This window comes from Oratosquilla oratoria, unplaced genomic scaffold, assembly GCF_046742065.1.
Source record: "Oratosquilla oratoria isolate Oo_2021 unplaced genomic scaffold, ASM4674206v1 SCAFFOLD81, whole genome shotgun sequence".
NCBI lineage: Eukaryota > Metazoa > Arthropoda > Malacostraca > Stomatopoda > Squillidae > Oratosquilla > Oratosquilla oratoria.
The window spans coordinates 306,916-331,931 of NW_027467745.1; the positions used below are offsets into that span (position 1 = coordinate 306,916).

General features: G+C 39.5%; 1 protein-coding gene across 1 annotated transcript; it reads right to left on the reverse strand.

Annotated features, from left to right (window-relative positions):
* Nucleotides 1-586: 586 nt before the first annotated feature.
* On the reverse strand, nucleotides 587-24,300 carry lute (BTB/POZ domain containing protein 3 lute). Its single transcript, XM_076182716.1, has 11 exons — nucleotides 24,174-24,300; nucleotides 17,168-17,324; nucleotides 15,936-16,035; nucleotides 13,880-14,064; nucleotides 10,925-11,236; nucleotides 9,425-9,569; nucleotides 8,104-8,320; nucleotides 6,141-6,320; nucleotides 3,325-3,521; nucleotides 1,331-1,499; nucleotides 587-1,229 (listed from the first exon to the last, which is right to left on the reverse strand). The coding sequence occupies exons 4-11, from the start codon at nucleotides 14,025-14,027 to the stop codon at nucleotides 936-938; spliced, it is 1,662 nt and encodes a 553-aa protein (XP_076038831.1). The 5' UTR covers nucleotides 14,028-14,064; nucleotides 15,936-16,035; nucleotides 17,168-17,324; nucleotides 24,174-24,300; the 3' UTR covers nucleotides 587-935.
* Nucleotides 24,301-25,016: the final 716 nt, after the last annotated feature.

Consider the following 25,016-nt stretch of genomic DNA (forward strand, 5'->3'; position numbering starts at 1 on the left):
AGTAGGTGACAAGACCCAACAAGTGTATACTACAATTATAAACACACGCACACACACACACTACATATGAATAAACTTTTACAATAACTTAAAGGAGAAAATAGTTTAACAAAATAACATAAATGGACCTGAAGTCAAGTTTGATGAATGGAAAATACTAGTGAACTGTTGGCAACAAAATACAATTTCATTAATGGAGACAGGGATGGGACCCCACAAATGTACCTTATTTCCTGAACATTACAATCAAGCAAATAAGGTCAACACAAACAAAATGTACACTGGTTCACCAAGATTTACAACTGCTACATAGTTTCCCACTGCAGTCAGTGTTTCTTTGACATTCCTACAAAATTTGTTGTTCATTACCTCAACACATTACCCCTTTGCAAGTGTTATTTTTCAGTTCTAGCTAATGCCAGACAAATATATTCAGTCGAGGATAGGATTCCATGCTGAAATGGTTGAGAATATACCTCAACCCCCTTGCTACAATATTCTATAAAGGTTGTGTTCTGGCTAATGCCAAACAATTCTATTCAGTTGAGGGCAGGACCCTGTGCTGAGGGGGTTAAATGACTGAAACTTAGTTTTGTAAATAGTGTACTTACATATGCCTTAAAGCATCAATAAAAATACACAGAATGAGATACAGTTCCTCCCCTCATAAGCATAACTACAGCAAGTAACTGTAGATATGTCTGACTACAAGTATCAATAAAAATGCTCTCAATGAGATACTCTGCCCCTTCTTGTGAGCAAAGCTACAGACAGCTGGACACTCCAGCAAGGACTAGATACCCAAAACAGGACTCAACCACTCTGGACTTGCATGTGGTCTCACTACTGGTTAATACCTAGGGACCATTCCCCCACATGGAGAATAAGAATGAGAAGCAAGCATTCAGAAGCCCACCACACTGTATTGGGTAATCTCACTTTTCATCTGGATCTAAAGTAGGTCCATAGAAAATCAATTCTGGTATCTGTCCACCTTGGACTCCTGTGCCATTAGTGCTTTCTGAGGAACAGTGGAACATGAAAGTCACTGCCCCAACGGTCACTTCACTCATGCCCTCTTGGCCAAAGTAGGAGAGTTCAGCCCCATCTAGAATGGCTGACGCTGTGTAATAAGCATCCTTTTCCACCTGTACTGGATGGTTAAAGTACACATGGAAAGTGCTTGAAGAGCCGTCTGAGAAGAACTTTGTTGTGTTTTCTGCCAAGATCTGTGAGGAATAGAAGATATGAGGTTCATCAAGATATGACTGTCATGATGGGGGCATTAGTATGCACTTAACAATTCCAAAATATTTTACTTTGTTCTTACCTGCCCATATTTTTTCAGTTCAATGCGGACATTGTAATCAGCTGCTCCACTGGAAGAACCATATAATCCAAAGCCTACAATGAATATTCGTTTGTCCACCAGGAAATTTATTGAGTCGCATCTTCCACGATATCGCCACTGGTTGCTCCGGTATGCTGATGACTGGAACCTGTGGGATTTGGAAGGGAAAGTTAACGAATCTAGACCTAATACAGGTGCTTTTGTAGAGAATTATTCATTTCTGAAAATTTAATGTGAGAGAAATGCACAACAAAAACATTTTCCATTGTTTGGCTACTTCCCTTGTAAGGGGGAAAAAGCCTTGGTATATGTATGTATAACAAGACAAGACTCTAATACTAAGAATTAGTAATACCTGATAACTATCATTCTAGTAAGGTTTTAATTTTAACATTCACTCCCCCAGGCAATATGCCTCACAAGACAAGGTTATAGTATAAAACTGGCAAAGAATCTGTAATACCTGATAACTATCATTCTGGTAAGGATTTTACTTTAATATTCACTCCTCCAGGCAATGCCTCATTAACTCACTTAAATCTTCAAAAAACATGACAAATCTCTTGATTACTTTCATGCATTCCTCATGTTTGTTGATTTTCATAATTATTTATATTTTTCTTTCATTCTTCTTTGTCTTGGCAACCTCTTACTTCCAAGCAGGATTTTATTACTTGAGTCAATCTGCCTCACTAAATTATGTTGTTGAAATTAGAGAGATCTCAAGCTACTTTTGGTAATTTCCCATACAGGTAAAGAAGAGATAAAACTTATTTCACCCAATTGAAAGACAATGCATTAAGGAAGAGTTTCATACAAAATCTGAGCTTGCAGTGGCAGTCACTTAGTACTCATGCACAACACCTTGTATACACTGTATGCACCCTGTCCATTACTCAACATAGATGCTGCTATGGAAATGTTAGATATCCCATCTGTTGCTGAGTTTCAGAGGCTTGAGCAGTCTAGGTTTAGGTTCTGCAAGAATAACAACTGATCAGATTCTAGTAATCCATGTTCTTGTAAGTACCATCATGTTTTTCCTTTTTTTTTTTTTTTTTTTCTTTTTTCTTTTTTTTTTTTTAGCTTATGTCAATTTCAAGGTGTTTAGAGTATCATAGGTTGAATTGTTTCTGTAGCCTCTGGGGATGTGTTTTTTATCTGTCTTCTGGATTATAGTTCCTATTTTGTTTACTGTTTTATCTAGGAATAGGAATTAGTCTATCTCAAAGTGTTCTAGCTCTTTTTCTATGTCTTCAGTTCTTTTGCCAGTTTGCTTTTTAATAGTTTATTAAAGTTCTCTTCATTGTAGGTTGTAATTTCTCTTCCAATTCTATGGAGATATTAATTAGGAAGTGATCAGATGATAGATTTCTATGGTTTTCCATAAGGTTTGGGTCTGTAAGGAGGCTGAACACATTTTTATGTCAGGGGATGTTGGTTGTTCAGTGTATTGGAGAGTTTGTCTGGTGGGGTTGTTGCTGCAGTTAATCTTACTTAAGTTCCTCACAAATTTTGTGGTTTGTTAGTAACCACTTCAGTACAATGACGCCCACATGGGTGTCATGAGGCTCAGTACATGAGGATGCCGGCGTCGACATCTTGATTATATATTTTTTCAGTTGTACATGAGTTACTCCCAGATTCTGTGAACTGGTTTGATCACATTTTCTGTGTTTATTATGCTGTAGATGTGCTGTGTCTTGCGACACTGCTTCTGACCCAGGGCAGTGGACAGGATGCTGGGATGACCTGTCATCCAGGAAGTGCCAAGATAAGAGGGAGGGAGGAGGCTGGAGGGGAGTGGAATACATAGGAAATGAAATGGGTGGGAGTGGTTTCTATGCCTTTTTCTTTTTGACTACCCCTAGTGTAGGGGGAAAAAGAGAACAAGTAATACAGCAGTCACTTTATAATGTGAGTAGTGTGATGAATTGTACTTTTGGCAGCTGATGAGAATGACACTAACTTACCTGTGACAAATCTGTTTCCTGAGTCCAAGTCTTGCCTTAACTGGATAAGAAATGGCAGGTTTATTGCGGGCAGTGAAGTGCAGAAAAAGATCTGTCGTCTCCTGCAAGTTGAGAATTCCACACTGAGCTGCTCCATTGGCAAACTCCTCCAGTTCCATGCATGGAATGCGTACTAAAAACAAGGCTTCACCCAACACCTGAAAAATACAAACATAAAAACACATTTTTTTTATCGTAACAGTATGTAATTACATAATATCTAAGATCTACATCGAGGTAAGAGCAAAACAGTTACAAGAAAATTTCCTATCTAATATACCATGGGCCTCTTTCCTCTTATATGAGAAGTAACCTGCCAAAGCATGCACTCAAAACTGTCATATTAAGAAAGATTGTCAAAACTAGAATTGGCAACTCTGGAACAAAGAAGAGAAAGAGGTTACTTGTTGACCATCTACAGAATCATGAGAGGCATGGAAGTCCTTGATAGAAGACTTACTAAACTGGGATAAAAGAAATACAAGGGGGCATGGAAGGGAACTCAAAAAGGACAGTTATAGATGAGACCAGAAAAAGAACAGCTTTCCCCACAGAGTGGTGGATGTACGGAACAAACTAGACAAAACAATAGCATATGCAAAAACCATACACGAATTTAAACGCAAATTAGACTTGGTGAGATGCAGAGATGGGACACCACAAGCGTAGCTCCCTTTCCCAAAAGGTACAACTAGGTAAATTCCAATCCTATCCATCACCCGATTGTTTCCCTTTCATCTTAGATCCTCGTGGTGGATGAAGGGCCATCCCTGTCCCATGCCAACTGCCTTGGTCAGAATCAGTGCAGCAAGATAGCACATTGACCCTCCCTACTTGACAAAAATAAAAGAAGATGGGGAAAAATTTCTTTGGGCTGCATCAAAATATCATCCATACACAACCATTCTCCAATCACATCTATCCCCTGCCTTCTCCCTTACTTGCTCCAAAGACATTCCTCTCTTACTCAAAGCCTCTTTCATCCCATTCAATCCATCTCATTTTTGGTCATCCCCTCAAGTTAATTTCACTTCAGCTTTCCACACTATTTTTGCCAATTTTTCTTAACTCATTCTTACCATATGCCCAAACCATCCCATTAATCTTTCATCAGTGCTATCTGCCAGCTCACTTTCTATGCCTGCTCTCCTCTCACCCCATTTCCCACTCTACCCATCCTAGTAGCCCTCACCATACTTCTCAAACACTTCATCTCAAACACATTTAAACTTCTCTTTTCTGCCTCCCTTAAATTCCAAATCTCTGTCCATACAGTGTTGCAGGCACAATCACCCCTTCATATAAATTCTTCACTTTGTATACATTCCAGATACCTATTTCTCATGACACTTTTCAATCCCTGAGGACATTTACTCGTTTCCCTTATTCTGTGGTCTACCTAAAATGGGACAGAGTATAGGACTAGGCATCCTGTTCCCTGTAACCCTAAGGGGTATATTCCTATGAGGAGTTTTCCAAAAAGAATCCTAAGGTTTGGGTCTTAATAAGCATGGATGTGGTACAGATGAGAGTAAAAGGGAAGAGATAGGCAGTATGTTTGTGAGAAAGAAGATGGATGTGTTGGCATTAAGTGAAACTAAGTTGAAAGGGAAGGATGAGTTTGAATTTGGGAGTGTAGCAGGGAGGGTACTGGAAGTGAGGAGAGGATAAGGGAAGGAAGTGAAGGCTCTACTAGTAATTGAAGAGATAGGTAAGCATGTGGTGGAGTGGAAGGTTTCTTCAAGGTTAATGTGGATGAAGGTGAAACTGGAAAGGGAGTCTTTGTAAGTGCATACAATCTAGGTAGTGAGAAGAGTGTAGAGGAAAGGGAGGCTTTTTGTTTAAATTTAAATGAGCACTTAGAGAATTTTGGAATTGGAAGATCTCAACGCTAGAGTAGACAGTGGTAGCAGTGGGAGGTGCTAAGAAAATGAAGGTGATGAGAGAGGAAAACAAAGGAGCAATAAAAAAAGATGAGGTGTAAAGTGTCTTGAAATTGATGAGAGTAGGTATGGCACCTGGGTTAGATGGGTGTCATGCAGAGTGTCTGAAGAAGGGAGGTACAGTAATAGTGGACTGAGTAGTGAGGTTGTTTAATGTGTCAAAAGGAGGGTAGAGTGCTGTATATTTCCGCTTTACAAGGGAAAAGGAACAAATGTTTGTTGGGTGTAATTGAGAAGGCTTATGGGGTTTTAATGAGAAGATTTGAAGAGGGAGAAATTGGTAAGGAACAGTGTGGGTTTAAGAAAATTGGGGTTGTGTGGATCAGATTTTTGTGGTAAGGCAGATAAGTGAGGAAGCTTTAGTGAAAGATAAGGATGTTTTTTGGGCCTTCATGGATTTGGAAAAGGCTTATGACAGGTTAGACAGAAAGGCATTGAGGGAGGCTTTGCAGATAGTTGTTCAGGGCAGTCAAGAGTCTTTATGAGAACTGAAGAGCCTGTGTTAGAATAGGAAATGGAGAGAGAGTGGTTTGAGGTAAAGGTGGGGCTGCATCAGGGGTGTGTCATGTTGCCATGGCTGTTTAATGTATACATGGATGGGGTGGTGCAGGATAAAGAAAATGGAGAAAATTGGGAGGTACATACATATACCAAAGGCTTTTCCCCCAAAGCCAAAAAGAAAAAGGCATAGGAATCACTCCCACCCATTTCATTTCTCATATATTCCACTCCCCTCCACCCTTAGTATTATGTACATTTTTACAAGCAAACTGTAGAAAATAAAGTGAGGTTGTAGTAACGAGTACTCCTGTAGTAACCTGGATGAAATCCCACCTTTCTTTTGTTCTCTGGTGATGGCTCTATGTCCTGCCTTCCACACTCTGCTTCAGCCCAACTGAGAGCTGCATCAAAGAGGACAATTTCTCGGCAGTTAAGGGTTTCTCTCGACAGAACACTTAATAAGGTGGGGTAATCAATGTCCACGAAACCATCAGATTGTAGAGCCATTTCAGCCTGTATGAAAAGAAATTTGATGTAAATGATATGGGAAGTGCTTTGTTAAAATATAAAATATTTTCTTTTGCAAATATTATATACTGTAGGCATATTCATCAAAGACACTTAACCCTTCATATGGAAGGATGGCTGAGTTAAAACATATTCACCTCATGCAAAGACAATCAATTCAACCATTCTTCTCATTTTGACATCTTGAAGATGAAAGCTCCCCCTATTAAATCAAATAATCCTCACTGAACCCCTGCTGACGAAGATGCTCCTTCACTTCCACTACAAAGGCATGGAAGAACCACTGCTTGAAAAGTTCCACTGTCATCCATGTATTGTTGTTGGCATTATAATGGACTGGTAAATGATGGACATTTTTAAGTATCCTGGGTTTCTTAAATTTGCCAATCACAAACATGGTATCCTTGTGGGTTCCAGTCACATTAGCACATGGAGGAATAGTAATCCAGTCCTTGTTGTGCTCAAATCCAATAGCCTCCCTTTCCTTAAATCCAGCTAGAGTTGACCTGACCAAACAATGCCAAAAAAGTGCTGCTTTGTCAGTGTTATAAACCTGGTCCAGGTTCACATTATGCTCACATTTTGTAGTCTATCTGCTGACGGGGACCACAGAGTGGTCAAAATATCCCAGAATATTTCATCATTTTGCTTTATGGCTTTCCTGCAGGAGGCTGAAGGAGGCAGAAGGCTAGAGATGGGGCTGAGTGGAGAATGATTGTGTATGGATGATACCATTATGCAAGGAAGGGAGGGATGGAGGATGGGAGGTAGGAGGTGCTTATGTGCGAGTGCTATTTTGATACAGCCTGAAGAAATTTCTTCTGGTTTCCTCTTTCCCTGCATGAGGGGATGGAGAAGGGGGGGGGGTCACCAATTCAGCAAAGTGGCCTTGCTGTAGATGTACTGTGTCTTCCTGCATTGAGTTTGACCCTTGGCATTTGGCGGATGCAGGGATGATCCATCATCCATGAGGAGCTGAGATGAGAGGGATGGAAAGGGTGGTGGAGGGGAGTGAAATGGGTGGGAATAGGTTGTAAGTGCCTCTGACTTAGCTACCTCTCTCTTAAGGGGGAAAAAAGCTCTTGCTCTATAGATAGATAGCTTTGCTGCAGCATAAAATGTTGATATTGCATAAAGCTGAAAACTCACAGGTGTTTCAGAGCTCACTAGACATAAAAAGTATGCAGGAGGGCATGTATGACCTACTACTGGATAGAGAAAGATACGAGGAAAAATGTTTAACTGATGACTCAGATATCACCATTTATGACTTAACTACAGTGTGTGCCTCATACACACACTTATAAGCAGCATGAACATGGAAATTCTGTCACCTATATTCACCCATGATTTTATGGGGGAAATAGATAAATGAATAAAATAATTTGGAAACTAATGATTTTCGAACAGTCAAGACTCTAATGTATTTCTTTCTTCAATCACTGTGTATGCATTAGTCTTTGATGATATTGACTTGAATGTAGGCTGAAAGCTTAAAGGAGAAAAATTTAGCAGCTGAGAGTTATGGTCAAGTTTTGTTAGCTTAAGAGACTGAAACCTATAGAGAAAAATACAGTTACAAAGTAAAGGTACACAAAATTTGGAGCACAACATCACCATGTTATATAGATATTTTTCCACTTTAACTTGCGAGACTAAAAGGACTAAAAAGAAATATGATCATATCTAGAAAAAGAATGTCCTAAACTTGTACACCTATAACTTCCTTTCCATAGTAATACATAATTTTGTCACTGAATGCCCTTACCTGTGCATCAATCACTTCCCAACATCTGGTCATGAGTTCTGGTTCCTCAAACAATCTGGACTGTGACAAAAGAAGACAAGCATTTCTCGCTGTGAGTGAAACTTCCAGAAACTTGACGCACTGTTGCGCAAGGTGAGGTACTAGATATTTCTTGGCAGCATATAAGGTTGCTAATACTGTATCTGCTTCCAACTTTATTTCATCACAGTAGAGGTATCTGCCAAAAAATGCATACAAAATCACAATTAATAAACGAGTAAGTTTCACTTGCACACTCACAAGAGTAAGAAAAAATAATATATCTGATGAAAAAACCATATACATAAACATATGGTGGTGCCTGAGACCTCAAACTTAATCCAATGTTTGAGGCCATTAAGTTCTAAAAATTTCAAGTTTCAAAGAAAATTTTCCTTGAATTTGAACATCAATGTAACATACAGCAACCTATAATTTGTTATTCTTTACATTTCAAATCTAAGAAAATGGTTAAAGTTTTCTAGGACACTAGATTTCTATCAAAGTACAAATGCAGAATGTAGTACCATGTACAGTAGGCATCTGAGAATGGATGCAAAGAGAAGATGATATGAATGGGTGACTGTGCCTACAACTCTGTATGGGACAGACTGAATTTAAGAAAGGCAGAAAGGAAAAGTATAAACATGTTTGACATGAAGTGTCTTCGAAGTAGGGTAGGTATTGTTACAAAGTTGGACAGTGAAAAATGAGGAGGAGAGCTGGGGTAGAAATGGAGCTGGTAGACAAGGCTCATGAAAGATTATTGGGATGTTCTGGATACATGGAAAGAATGACTGAAGAAAGATTAGTAAACTGAGGATGAGATAGATGGATTGGGTGAAAGGGGCTTTGGGCAAGAGGGGAATGTCTGTTGAGCAAGGAAGGGAGAAAGCAGGGGGTAATGGGTGAGTGGAGGATGGTTGTGCATGAATGGCATTTTGAAAAAGGGATTTCTCCTCTATTTTCCACATGAGGGGACAGGTAGGGGGATGCCATGTAAGTGAAGCAGCCTTGCTGTAGATGTGCTGTGTCTTGCTGTATTGCTTTTGACCCAAGCCGTGGGCAGGAAACAAGGATAACCCTTCATCCACAAGGAGCTAAGATGAGTTGGAAACAAGGGTGGTGGAAGGGAGTGGAATTGGTGGGAGTGGGTGCATGCCTTTGATTTGGCTCCCTTATAAGAGGGGAAAAAGCCCTTGGTAGATTGATAGCAATATATAGGTTCCTAGGTACTGAGAGCTGCTCACGTTACATGCATTTTTATTTATTCCTAACTAGAAAACATGTTACATGAACTTACCTAAGTAGAGTCAGGAAGGCAGCTGGCTCAACATCAGGTACCTGGATTTCTTCCTCAGACTTCAAACCTCCATAAAACATTGCGTAGAAGACACTACTCCCTACTGCTAAGACATATTTATGAGCTGGTATTTTCTGGGTACTACCTGTAATAATTCAGTACACCGAGTTAAAAAAAAGAAAAACTTATGAGGTTAAAGGCCTTACATAGGATATCATATAAGAAATATGGAGATGATTATAGTGAGAGGGTAAGATGAAAAAGATGAAGAGCAAACAAATTCTATGGACCTCTTCTATAGCTGAGTGACCCACAAATTCTGTGAACTGGCTTGATCATGTTTTCAGTGTTTGTTATTACTCGGTGAAAGAGATTGAGTAATACACCAGTGATTTTATATTTTATAACACGACTGTTGTGATGAGTCAATCATCGTACCTCAAGCACCTGATGCTGCGTGCAAGAATTTGACTTGTATTGAAGAGGTTTAAGAATGGAGCAAGGTGTATTTGTGCAACCTGTAAATGTCTTTAGAACTTTGTTCTGTATAGCTTGCACGGTATTGTGGTATGTCTCAGTGAGGTTAGGGGCTCATGCAGGCCTTGCATAATTCAATTCTAAGCATATACATCATCTGTATACTGTAATAGCAGTTTCTTCATTGTGTCCTAGTTGTACCTGGAAGTGATTTTAGCACAATGAGTCTAGGTGTGCATTTTGTCTCTATGTTTGAGACGTGTTGTTTGAATGACATGGATGTGTCATATGTTACGCCAAAAATCCAAGAATCTTGGGCGAGAGTGTGTGGTATGAGGGTGTTGCTGATAAAGAGGCATGGTATGTGTTTGTGTTCTGCTGTCCAGTTGGTGAGAAGTGTGGCTGTGGATTAGGTTGGGGCCATTTTTAGTCTGTAGTGACCCAGGTGTTGAGTGTTGAGGTATGGTTGTATTATTTCTGTGGATCTGTCTGCATTACCATGTGTGCACGTAATTGTTATGTCATCTATGTAAGAAGAGATTTGTATTTCTGGGGTATGGTTATATCATGCATGTATAGATTAAAGAGTGCTGGGGATAGGACTGAGCCCTGAGGTACTCCATTCCTACAGTTTCTGGTGTGCAATGATTGGTCATTATGTGACACATGGGCATTTCTGCCTGCCAATTAATTGGCCAGCTATCTTTTGGTGTTATTATGTATGTCTGTTGTATATTTTGTTTGTGAGATTGTATCAGGGGATGGCATCAAAAGCTTTACAAATGTCTAATGCTACAAGAAGTGTTCTATATAGAGGCCTATCTGAATTGATGCTATCAAAAACTCTATGTGTAAGGACAATCACAAGAATGTATGTGGAACGTTGTGGTCTAAAACAGTGTTGTAATTTAGCGAGGGAGATATGTGGTGGGATGAGTTTTAGTATAAGGTGTTCTATGATTTTGGAGGGGTTGCAGGGAAGTGTGATTGGGTGATGTGATTTTCATTACTTTGGTTTCTCACCTGGCTGACCAACAATAAAATGTACATCTGCCATAAGCTCATTGTTTAACATTGCAGCATTCCTCTCTCGTAGACTTGTGGCATGAAAATTAGGGTCTGAAGATGTGAGGGATGGTGATGGTGTCAGAGGTGGTGGAGAGGTGAGAGCCTGCCGGTGTTGGGGAGAAGTTGGAGCACTTGAGGGCTGAAGAAAGCCACTGCTGGAAAAGGAGCGTCCATTTGATCTCGTGGCCACGTCCTTCCCCTCCTCAATCTCTTGCAGAGGAGGAGCAAGGGGACTCATGAAGAGAAGTCCACTGTTTGCCAACCCTGCTGTTATGAGAAATTGAACATTAATTATCTAATACTCTTTTCTAACAAACCTAAAAATAACTTCCTATGCTATGGGACTCATGATGACTGGCTATGAGTGATGGGCCTACAAGATGGATGTCTGAGTCATGCCACTCATCTTCAAAACCTATCACTACTCTCTTTCCTCCAGTTGAAGGTGCAGCCTCAAGGGACTGACACACATGGGCTCTGGACAGGGACTAGGATCTCTATTAACTTCACTAGTATTTCCTCCACCTTTAAGGAGGGTTGACAACCAGCAACTGCTATGCTCCTACTACTATAAGCTGGTGACAAGAGATATTGTGCCACACTCATGCAACATAGACAACAGCCTAGAATTTCATCTCAGAGAGATTTAAGAGGCCAAGAATCATTACCAGCCAATGAAACTTAAGGAAATATCATTACTATCATTCTGTTATGTTTGTAATACATGAACCATGCAAATTGTTTCCTACAAAAAATGTAAACATTATACACACATACATATACCAAGGCTTTTTCCCCCTTACAAGGGAGGTAGCCAAAAAGGAAAAGGCATAAAATCATTCCCACCCATTCCATCCCTGAATACACTCCACACCCCTCCACCCTCCCTCTTATCTTGGCACCTCCTGGATGATGGGTCATCCGTGCACCTTGTCCACTGCCTTGGGTCAGAAGCAGTGTTGCAAGACACAGCACATCCACAGCAAGGCCGCTTCATTAAATCGGCGACCCCTCCTCTCCGTCCCCCCATGCATAAAAGGAGAAGACGGGGAGAAATCCCTTTGGGCTGCGTCAAATTTTGCTCACACATACTACCTCACCCCCCATCCCCACCCATTCCACCTCATGCATCACGACATCATCCATATACAACCATTCTCCATTCACCCCTATCTTCTGTCCTCTCCTGTCCTTCCTCAACAGACATTCCCCTCTTCCCCAAAGCCCCCTTCACCCCATCCATCCACCTCATCCTAGGACATCCCCTCATGTTCACTCCCTCCACATCTGCCTTCCATACTTCTTTTACTAGTCTTTCTTCACTCATTCTTTCCATGTGTCCAAACCATCCTAATATTCTTTCATCAACCCTATCTCCCAACTCCCTTTCCATCCCCATTCTCCTCCTCACCTCCTCATTTCTCACTCTATCTAGCCTAGTAACCCCCATCATACTTCTCAGACACCTCATCTCAAACACATTCAAACTCCTTCTCTCTTCTTCTCTTATGTTCCATGTTTCTGCCCCATACAGTGCTGTTGGCACAATCACTCCTTCATACAGTTTCCTCTTAGCATCCATTCCCAAATGTCTATTCCTCATTACACTTTTTAATCCACCAAGGCATTTACTCGCTTCTCTCAATCTACATTCTACCTCCACCTTCACTCCACCTTTTCCTGCCACATTTGCACCCAAGTATCTAAAACTATCCACTTCCTCCAGTTGCTCTCCCTTAATGCTCACTTCTAGTCTACTGCCACTTTCACCCCTTGTACATCTCATCACCTTACTTTTACCCACATTTATCTTTAGCTTTCTTCTATCACATACTCTCCCAAACTCTGTCACCAACTTCCTCAATCCCTTGTCCGATCCTGCCACAAGTGCAGTGTCGTCCGCAAACAACAGCTGGCTCACCTCCCACTTTTCTCCATTTTCTTTAACCATCTCCAATCCCTGACCCACTACCCTTGCATTTACCTCTCGCACTACCCCATCCATGTATAAGTTGAACAGCCAGGGCGACATAACGCATCCTTGACGAAGTCCCACCTTTACCTCGAACCACTCACTCTCTCCATTTCTAATCCTGACACAAGCTCTACTACTCTCATAAAAACTCTTGACAGCTCCTAGAAGCTTTCCTCCTATCCCATTTATCTGCATAACCTCCCACAGTGCCTTTCTGTCTACCATATCGTAAGCCTTTTCCAGATCCATAAAAGCCCAAAAAACATCCTTCCCCTTTCCTATAGCTTTCTCACATATTTGTCTCACCACAAAGATCTGATCTACACAACCTCTACCCATCCTAAATCCACACTGTTCCTCACCAATTACTCCTTCTGTTCTTCTCCTAATCCTCTCAATCAAGATCCTCCCATAAGCCTTCCCAACTACACCTAAAAAGCTAATCCCTCTGAAACTACTACATTCACACTTGTTCCCTTTCCCTTGTAAAGTGGAACTATACAGGTACTCCTCCAGTCCTCCGGCACTCTACCCTCTCTCTACCCACTTTTATACTACAACTGTCCCTCCGTTATGCTGTCCCCCAACCCCTTGCTGCTGTCCTGTACCATTTCTCTGAGTATTCATTTTCTGTGGTGGGGTAATTCCCTGTGGTGGGGGAAAAGAATACTGCCACCAGGTATTTCCATTTGGATCGTAAGAGGCGAGAAGAAAGGGACGGAGATTGGGACTAGGCATCCTTCTCCTTGTAGCCCCACAGGGGACATTCCTAAATGAAAAGTAAACATTTAAAAAAAAAAAAAAAAAAAAAAAAAAAAAAAAAAAAAAAAAAAAAAAAAAAAAAAAAAAAACATGAGTCATTTACTATAAAATAATCCAGATGCAATGTGAAAAGTACAGTATAACTAATTTAAAAATATTGTGTGGGTACTTACTTCCCTCATGCCTCATGTAATCACTGTTAGCAGATGGCCCTGTCAGGTTGCAGTGGTAGAGGACTGCATCATCATATTGTGGTCGTTTGGTCATTTGCTTGTTCGAGGGAGAGGTCTGGCTTCCACTTTCCATGGTGTGAGATGTCATGCAATCTTTAGTTGTGCCACACTAACAACTGTGATGTCTTGAAAAAAGGAATTATATTCACAACATTAGAAATCATCATAAGCCAGATATTTCTATTTAAGTGCAGTTCACATGAGCAATGTTTCAGCTCCAATATCCTGTTTTCTCAGCACCTTTTTCCTGATTTGCTCTTGTGAATCATGGTTCACATGAGTAGAGTGAGAAAAAGCTGCCAAGAAAATGGGACTTAAGCCCCACAGAAAACTTTTAGAACTGGATGAAGTGCCGATTATGGGGCCACGACACCTTCAATTCAAGAAATCTGGAACAATCTAGAACTATCCCTCCTCCAAAACCATGTTTTATCAGTGCCTAAACGTCTCCAGAGCTGCCTGAAGAGGAAGGGCCACCCAACAAAGTATTAGGGTTAAGGTAAGTACAATATAAATATTTTTTCTTAATTTTTTTCTGTTGGCTCTTGCTTCTCTTAGAAGGGGTGGTGCTGTGGTGGTTGTGGTCCTAATGTATGGAGAGGTCTGATGGAGTAGGGATTTATTGGCCAGTCTTGAAGTGCATGTTTTGTGACCTGAGCGTGAATGTGCTTTTGTAGTGATGTGTTGATTAGTGGAGGTGGTAGGTCGTTGTTGATGTTTAAACAGCATGCTGATTTTTTTTCTCTCTCTCTCCCTCTGTTGTGCTCATGAAATGTAATAAAATGGGTGACAAATGTTAGAGGGCTCTTATGTGTAAATGCGCACCTATAATTTTTATACAATACTTTATGAGAGGATTTCATTTTCTGTATACAGATGTGGGTCGCCAATTTAATGAAGCGGCCTTGCTGTGGATGTGCTGTGTCTTGCGACACTGCTTCTGACCCAGGGCAGTGGACAAGGTGCAGGGATGACCAGTCATCCAGGAGGTGCTAAGATAAGAGAGAGGGTGGAGGGGTGTGGAGTGTATTCAGGGATGGAATGGGTGGGAATGATTTTATGCCTTGTCCTTTTTGGCTACCTCCCTTGTAAGGGGGAAAAAGCCTTGGTATATGTATGTATGTATACAGATGTTCTATTAGGGTGGTTTTGGTGCATCCTGTAATCTCAATGTTTTATTTTGTGCACTTTTTTTTTTCTTCTTTCTTATTTTTTGTGCTGTGTCTTGCAACACTGCTTCTGACCCAGGGCAGTGGACAAGGTGCAGGGATGACCCATCATCCAGGAGGTGCTAAGATGAGAGGGAGGGTGGAGGGGTGTGGAGTGTATTCAGGGATGGAATGGGTGGGAATGATTTTATGCCTTTTCCTTTTTGGCTACCTCCCTTGTAAAGGGGAAAAAGCCTTGGTATATGTATGATGTTATTTTTGGGGGTGGGGGTGGGAGCTGTGGAAGCACAACTGAGTGTGGTCCTCAAAAACTGTTTGTAATTAAGATTGTGACTAATTTCCTTCTACTGACTAGACCCTGTGCTCACTTTAGCATGATTATTTTCTTGTTAATTTTCACTGTTTCTTCTTTCCATCGTACCACAGTAAGACTTTCATTTTTATCTATTATTTATATTATTGCCACCATATCAAGTGGAACTTTCTTTAAACTTTCCCATTACTTGTTGGGTGAGGCTTGCAAGAAATGTGTTGGTAGAATGGCACCCTTTGAATCCATACTGATTTGATGACAAAGACAAAGATTCTCTGATTCATTCTAAGATCATTTCATCAATTCAGATACAACATCCATATGAGAAGTCTTTTGAAAGTTAATGGGGACCTGCTTTTTGAGATTCCCATAAATTGCAATAAAACAGGTCAGCCTATGGTAATACCGATTTGTTTCACATCAGCAGTGGAATGAGACAAGGTTCAATTTTATCAGCCTTTCTCTTCATTTTATATTTGGACTCAGAAGTCAGAGAACCAGGGGATGCACTTACCTCATACGTTTATGCAGATGATGCAGCCACTGTGGAATACACTGAGGAGAGGCAGCAAACAATAGCTGATGACTGGTATGCACCACTCTCAGAACACAGCCTGAAAATAAATGCATTTAAATCAATTTAAGAGAACCATCACAAATCTAATAACAAAAGAAAAAGTCTACATTTATACACCAAAAAGCTTTTTTCCCCCTTATAAGGAAGGTAGCTGGGTAAGGCATGCACCCACTCCCACCCATTCCATTCATATCTATCATCCATTTGTTTCCTTTTAATCTTAGCTCCTTGTAAATGAAAGATTATCCATGTCCTCTATACACTGCCCAGATCAGCAGCAATGCAGCTAGACACAGCACATCCAAAGGAAGGTCCCAATGCTTCATGTACATGATAACCCTCCATCCCCTCATGCAAAAATAGAGAAGATGAAAATAAATCCCTTTGGAAAGCACCAATTTATAGTCCATTCACAACCATTCTCCACTAACACCCATCTCTTGCCCCCTCCCTTCCCTGCTCAACAGACATTTCCCTTTTGCTCAAGCCCCCCATCCATTCTTCTCATTCTAGGTCCCCCCCCCCCTGCCAGGTCTGCTCCATCCACTTAAACATTTCACAATCTTTATCCTTATCTTTCCTTACTTATTCTTCCCACTCCCCCAAACCATCTCATTATTCTTTCATCAGCCCTGTCTGCTAGTTCTCTTTCTACTCTTGCTCTCCTCTCGTCATTCCTCACTCCATTCATCCTCACAGTCCCTACCATACTTCTCCTCAAACAATATCTCAAAGACATTCAGATTTCACCTTTCTGCCTCTCATAAATTCCAAATCTTCATCCCCATACAGTGTTGTAAGCGCAATCACATCTTCACACAATGTTCTTTGCATTCATCTCCAAATACCTATTTCTCAAAACATTTTTCAGTCCCTCAAGGCATATACTTGCTTCCCTCAGACTACAGTTCACCTCCACCCCCCATTTTCCATTCCCTGCTACATGTGATCCTAAATATTTGAAACTACCTACTTCCTCTAACCTTGCTCCTTTAAGGCTTACCTCCAGCTACCACCCTCACTCTTTGTATATCTCATTATCTTCCATTTTGTTTTGTCCTCTCCCACTGCAGCAGCTTCTCCACAAGCATGTGCAATTTCATGACATTATTTCTTCATAAATATGGTTTACATATTTGTAATTTCACAAGAAACATTAGAAACCGTACCATCATAATCAAGTTCACATGTAGGCTCATTTCTGATCTTTCTACTGATGATGGATCTTATTTTCTTTGTCAGGTCATCAGTTTCTTGAGAAGAGGCACCTCTACCAATCATATACACAGTACTTCCTTCTTCTGTTGTACATGTGGTTTCTTGGTTCTGAAATAACAAAATGATGTATTACAGCATACTAGTATGAGGGATTACTATACATAACCTTTACACATTACCTCCTTAGATTGTCATATTTAAATCATGATCAAATAATTTTGGTAGGAAAAAGGAAAAAGTTTGATAAATGATAAGTAAAGAAATAATCTAGGTAACATTCATAAGTTGTACAAACTCGGTCTTCCCTAAGTGTGCTTCCAAGAGTTTTGAAGCGGTTTTATACAACCAGGGGACCCAAGACCTGAACAGAATTATCAAAGGAACAGTAATTCTACATATAGTGTCCAGAGAAAAATTAAAGCAAACAAATGTGGTACCTGTACAGGATTCATTATTTCACAGGTATGCCCACACATACTCATACTAGCAGATTGATGTCATATACATATACTAGGCTGTTCATCATCTATTCTTGAACATTCTCAGTCTCCTATTCTTGCATTCACTTCTCTTATCATTTCATCTACATACAGATTAAACAGCCATTGTGATTACAACCTCCCTGCCTCAAATCAATGCACACCCCAAAAATCTTGTTTTCCCTATTAGTAACCCTCAAATATACTTCACATCTTTCATTACCTCCAAATTTCTTTATCCACTCCATACAGTTTCATGTTCTGCCATACTTCTTTCCAATCTATTCTATCATACACCTTCTCCAGATCCACTAAACACATGTATAACCAATTTCTTTTAAGTTCGCAAATTTTCTCACTGAGCTGTCTTTCAGTGACTGCCTGATTTACACAAGCTCTTCCTTTATGTAAACTACACAGTTCCTTTCCTAATATCTATGCTTCCCTTATTATCCTCTGTATCTCTGTTGCACACCTTATTTAGGATACTCAAAAGCCTAATATTTCTACAATACCTGTATCTAAACTTTTTCCCCTATAAACCTGGGACCAAGAATGAGTACTTCCAAGTGGTAATCCTGTAAGAAAGGTATGAGATAGAGCCAGCTCCCTGCTATCCATCTTCAAAACTGATCAACCATCTCCAATCCTCAGCCCATCACCCTAACATTTACCACCTGTTCCACCCACAAACTGAACAATCACAGTGATATAACACCTACATCTCAAACCTCTCATTTTCACCACTCCCAACCCTAACACAAGCTCTACTACTCACATAAAAGCTTTTGACTGCTGTTAGCAACTTTCCCCCAATCCCACATATCTCCATTACCTCTCACAATGCTTTCATGTCTACCCTGTCATATGTCTTTCCTATCTATATACCTCAGGCTTCCTCCCACTTATATGAGAAATAGTCAGTCAAGACATGCACCCACCCCCACCCATCCCACTCTCATTTGTTTCCCTTCCATCTTAGTTCTTCCTGGAAGTAGGGATATCCCTGTCTCCCACCAACTGCCCGGGTCAAAAGCAGCGCAGCAAGACACAACACATTCTCAGCAGGGATCCACTGCTGCATTTACCATCTCCAATCAACTACCCATCACCCTCTTATAAACCTCCCATACCACCCCATCCAAATACACACTGAACAGTCATGGCAACCAACACAGCCCTGGTTGGGAGTGCTCAGACACAGTCTGGGGAACAACAACAACAACACAGCCCTGGCACAGCCCCACCTTCACCTCAAGCCCATCACTCTCTCCATTCCAAACCCTAACACAAATTCTAATACTCATGCAAAAGCTTTTGACTGCCCCGAACCGCTTTCCTTCTATCTCATATATCAGCAACACCTCCCACAATGCCTTCCTGTCTACCTTGTCATTAGACTTCTCCAAACCAATAAAGGCCCAAAAAACATCCTTGCCATTTGCCAAAAACTTCTTGCAAATCTACCTTACCACAAAAATTTGATCCACACACCCTCTACCTTTTCTAATCCCACACTGTTCCCCACCAATTATTCCCTCTGTTCCTTTCCTAATCTTCTCACTCATCCTCCCACATGCCTTTCTAACTATGTTTAACAAACTAATCCATCTAAAACTACATTCATATTTGTCCCCTTTTCCTTTATAAAATGGAACTATGAAAGCACATATTAAACAACCTTAATTGCCAATGCACTATAATGGACAGGGTAGAAAGGAAGGCACTGAGGGTGGTACTGCAGTTATATGGGGTCAGAGGAAAGCTGTTAAGAGCAGTTAAGAAATGGAGACAGAGAGCTGAGGTAAAGGTAGGACTTTGATAGGGATGTGTCATGTCGCCATGGCTGTTAAATATATACATAGATAGGGTGGTACAGGAGGTAAATGCAAGAGTAATGGGGAGGAGATTGGATAAAATTAAAGAAAATGGAGAAAAGTGGAAGGTAAGCCAGTTGTTGTTTGCTGATGACACTGCTAGTGGCAGGATCAGAGGTGGGATTAAGGAAGTTAGTAACAGAGTTTGGGAAGGCATGTAAGAAAAGTTGAAGGTAAAGTGGAGAATGGCTGTGTATGGATGATACTGTGATGCCAGTCTGGGGACCAGTTTGGTTGCTGCCCTTTGTATTCTATCTTGTTTATATCCTTCACTCTGTGTGAGGACCATACTACTGATGCATGTTCTAGTCTTGCATATATCAGGGTTTTGATGAGTTTTTTCATCATCTCTTCATCCATATAATGGAATGCCACTTTAATCTTCTGCAGTAGTCCATGTCTCTCCCACAATCCTGCTGATATGTCTGTCAGGTGACAGGTTGTCTTTTATCAACACTCCCAAGTCTTTCTCCTCTTTTGCTTTTGTAATGGGTTCACTTCCCAAGGAATAGTTTAAGGATGGCCTTTTGCCACTATTGCCCATTTCCAGTACTTTGCATTTTTTGGTACTGAACTTCATTTCCCATTCTTGGCTCCATGCAAAAATAGTATCTAGATCTTTTTGCAATATTCTACCATTCTCTTCATTTTTCACTCTTCTCATGATTTTTGCATCATCTGCAAAAATGTTGTCATAGCCTGTTCTTCCTTCCATTATGTCATTAACATAGACAATAAACATTATTAGGGCAAGCAATGAACCTTGTACTCCACTCGTTACTGTTTGACATCTGTTTGACATCTTGTCCTTTACTATTGTCCTCATGTATCTTTCCTTCAAAAAGTCTTTAATCCATTTTAATAATTTGCCTCTCAGTCCTCCAACATGCTCCAATTTCCACATAAGTTGACTGTGAGGTACTTTATCAAATGCCTTGTATAGGTCCAGGTACACACAGTCCACCCACCCCTCTCTCTCTTGCAGCACATCAATCACTCTCGAGTAAAAGCTTAAAAGGTTCAACACACATGACCTTCCATATCTGAAGCCAAAGTCTGTCTGTCTGTCAGAATGTTTATCTTTATAATTGGTTCTTCAATCTTTCACAATGATTTCATTATTGTGCTGGCCTGTAATTTAGTGGTGTTTCCTTGTTTCCACCTTTTTAAATTGGCAACATGTTTGCTCTTTTCCAATCAAGTGGCATAATGTCTTCTTTCAGTGAACACGTAATAAGATTATGGATCTTGTCCACTAGTTGTTCCCTACATTCTTTAAATATTTAGTTTGAGATCCCTTCAGGTCCTGAGGTTTTTGTCACATCCAATGATCCCAAGTGATGGAGCACTTCCTTCACTTCTACATTTATATCTGCTAAACCTGGTTTCTTACTCCCCCTCGCTTTTCTCCAAAAAGTTGCGTTCTTTTGTGATGACTGATTGGAAGCTTTCATTCACTATTTCTGCCTGAGCTGAGGCCTCTTCAAAAGACCTCACTATCTACTATTAACTTGGTGATTTCTTCTGTGTTTCAATTTACCATTTATGAACCTGTAAAACAGTTTTGGTTTATCTTTGCATCAATCTACTACAGCTCTTTCAAAATTGCTTTCTTCCTCCCTGAGAATTCTGATATAGTCTTTCCTAGCTTGTTTGTAAGCTTCCTTTGTTTTATTGCTTCTTTTCTTTTTTCCTGTGGTATTCATGAATTGCTCCCAGTTTATTTCTTCAAAGAATTTTCTCAACCCTAAGTAATCTGCTTTCCTAAAATTGAGTCTCCCTTGCCTGTGTGATTCATTCCTTGGCTCTATTTCCTCATCCTCCAGCTGAAATGCAATTGTAACATGGTAAATTTTTCCTACTGGGTAAAGGTAGTTCATGGAGCTGATGTCTGGCTCTCTGGTTAGTAACAGATCTAATATTGTGGGAATATCACCTCCTCTTCCCCAGGTCACTTCCTTTACCCACTGGGTCATTGTGTGCTCTATTGCTATACCCAACAGTGTAATTCCTCTGGAATCTGCTTTTCCACTTGCTTCCCATTCCTTCCAGTTGATGTCACCACAATTATAACCTCCAATAAGAACTATGTTACTACTCTGTTCAATATTTTTCTTTAGGAAAAGAGTTTATCCATTAACATTTCTTGATTATTCAGTTTCATGAAGTCTCTTTTATTGTCCTTTATTTCCGATCTTTAGGTGAACTGCTTCAGTCCAGTCTTCACTCAGATTTGCTTCTTCCACCTTGATGTCACTTTTCACCACAAACATTGCTCCTCCTCCACCCTTTTCATCTTTTGTCTCTTCTCCAGGTGTATCTGCTGTTCCCTGACTGTATATATCAGGCTCATATATCCTTAAGTAGTCATTTACTTCCAACCAAGCTGATAGTAAACCGGACTCGAACCTGGGCTCGTGAGGTATTTGATCGACATCACCGTCTCTGGTGATTCCATTCAGTTGAAGGTGTTTGAGCCTGTCCAGTAGTTCATGCCTTTTACATGCTTAATCTTGCTGGTGAAGGTTCTCCGGACACTCAAGTGTCTCTATACTGTCTGGGTTCCACAGTTGGCAGCACTATTCAAGTTTAGGTAATACCAGGATCCTCCATAGTATAATAATGCAATCTTTGTCTATTGATGTAAATGTTCTGAGGATCCATTCTGATAATTTTCTGGCATTGTCAAAAATGGTTTCAATGTGTGTGGTAAACCTGCCTTCTTGACTCAGCATTACTCCCTGGTCTCTAACAAATCACCCTAACTGATTCAAATTAAATGCACACATTTATAGGTCACTTCAAAGAATGGTATTACTCCAGAAGTACATATCTAAGTGATATATCAATAAACAATTAATAATGATTTTGGAAATTAAAAGGCATTAACAATTATAATATCAGTTTTTCTTAGATAAAATAAATAATAATGAAACCTTGCTAAAAGTAATACACTAGTGAAAACTTGGATGCCGGTGAGCTCCGAGATGCCTTTTTTTTTTGTGGAAGACCAACTAATGGAATTCTAATAAATTAGTCTTGTCTGATGACCTCTAAGGATGCTAAATACATGTCCCATATGAGGTTAGGTTAGGCTAGGTTAGACTAGACCAATTTATTAATTTCCCTTATTTTGTCTTTAGCAACAACAAAAATATAAACATGGCATCTGAAAGCCTGCCAATGACCGAGTTGTAGCTAGTGTAGTATCACTTTTTCTAACTTTTTTTATTATTGATTTCCACCACTAAAAATATACATTACGTTGATGTATCACAATTTTCAAAATTAATATTTAATTTTCAATTAATATATTACAACTTGTGCACTTCTAGAGATTTACCCACAGAATTAATATAGCATTAGTGGAATATTGGCATTTTCAACCTGAATTATCTTAGTACTCCTACATGCTTTATGGCTGTGAAACATGGATATCAAATGCTGACTTAAAGAGGCATCTTAATGAATTTACCTATTTGTAGTATACAGGAAAGGAGGAATGCTCGTAGGGTCCTGTTTCCTCTAATTTTCTAACATACTTAGACTTAAATTCATGTATAGTTCCAACTTCATCTATTTCTTTGATTTCCAATTATCATCTTTAGATTTGAACTTATGTATTGTTTGAGCTTAAACTATTCCACATATTTATACATCTATATGGAAAACTGTATTTCTTCACATCCTTTAGACATGTGGTCTTTCTTAATTTACTTCTATGACCTCTTTGGTACTTAGTACCTTTGGAGAATCATGGGGACTTTATATCAAACCAGAGATTAAACTATGAGACTCAGTTTTGGCCAGTTATCAGCATAATTTGTATACATACATCAACTCCAACTATAATTAATATAGGCATGTGACACATGTCCCTGATGTTGATCCTACTCACAAACTTGTCTCCACAAGAGACAACCCTTGATAGAGGGTATGAAGGGGACGCTCACAGAATTCATAGCCGGAGCAAGTTGATCAAACCTTTCGAGAGCTGTTTGGAGTGGGAAGGGAAGCTGCATGGGAGCTTGCTCCTCAGAGACTTTGGGGACTAGCGCCAGTGTGTGAGTGAATCAACATGCTCCTTGGTGTATGCCCCCAATTGATGATGATGGTTCAAAATATATTTCCATAAATACAAATTTCAACACTGAACTTCTTGTGATGTGTTCTTGAAAAGGCAACTATCAAATATACCTACATTTTATAATAACGAAGTGCTTATAGACTGCGTATTTTTTCATACATGAACCTAAGAATTATGTTTGAATTTGTAGACCTAAAATTATCATATATTAGATAATTAGTTAATCGAATATAATTTTTTATCAAATGGCATGACTACATGCAGATTTCAGGGCCTGGTAAATAATGGATTCCTTGTTAATCAGGTACCCGATCAATAAGTTATTCATAAATGATCAGGTACCCGATCTTTACGCTCTTGCATGATTCAATTGATAAACAAGATTCATAACAAGAGACGATGTTATATTTTACACGTCCCTAGAGTACATATATATATGATAAAGTTCAGCCTCTGTAAACATAAAATCGTCTTTCATATTCGTTTACTAGTTCTTCTTAATAGTAAGACGTACCTAATCCCAGTATGTAGGGAAACCCGTGAATTTCGCAGTTCAAAATTTTTCAACAACAAGCTAACGCCATCTTGTTTGTTTTTATTCCGTTCTGTTAAGTGTTGTTAGTAACACAGAGAAAACGGACTTAAGACACAGTTATGCAAATATAAGTGATGCTTTTGTATGAATATCTAAATATTTTACCATGATCAAAATTAGTATTTTTAGAGCATATATATATATATATATATATATATATATATATATATATATATATATATATATATATATATATATATATATATATATATATATATATATATATATATATATATATATATATATATATGTATATATATATGTATATATATATATATATATATATATATATATATATATATATATATATATATATATATATTGTTCAACCACATATCACTTTTAATTCCATACCATCGCAAACGATAGCGTATTGGTTAATGTCAATGTAATTTTGTTACGGGTTAGCTGGGTTCGAATCCTCGGCTCGTCTACGTTTCAATTTCCAACGGATGTCTCCTTCGAGCGATTCTCAGTCTCGTTTGCGATGGTATGGAATTAAAAGTAATATGTGGTTGAAAAAGATATTAATTGATCACTGGGAACCATTCAGTGTGTATATATACATACATACATACATATATATATATATATATATATATATATATATATATATATATATATATATATATATATATATATATATTGTCACAAAATCCCTGGACAGTGGATGGAGAAGGTGGTGGTTGTGGGGGCGTGGGAAATACCTACCTTAGGGGAGTGATGAAGGGGATGGATAGCTGCAGTGGGAAGCCGAAGTCC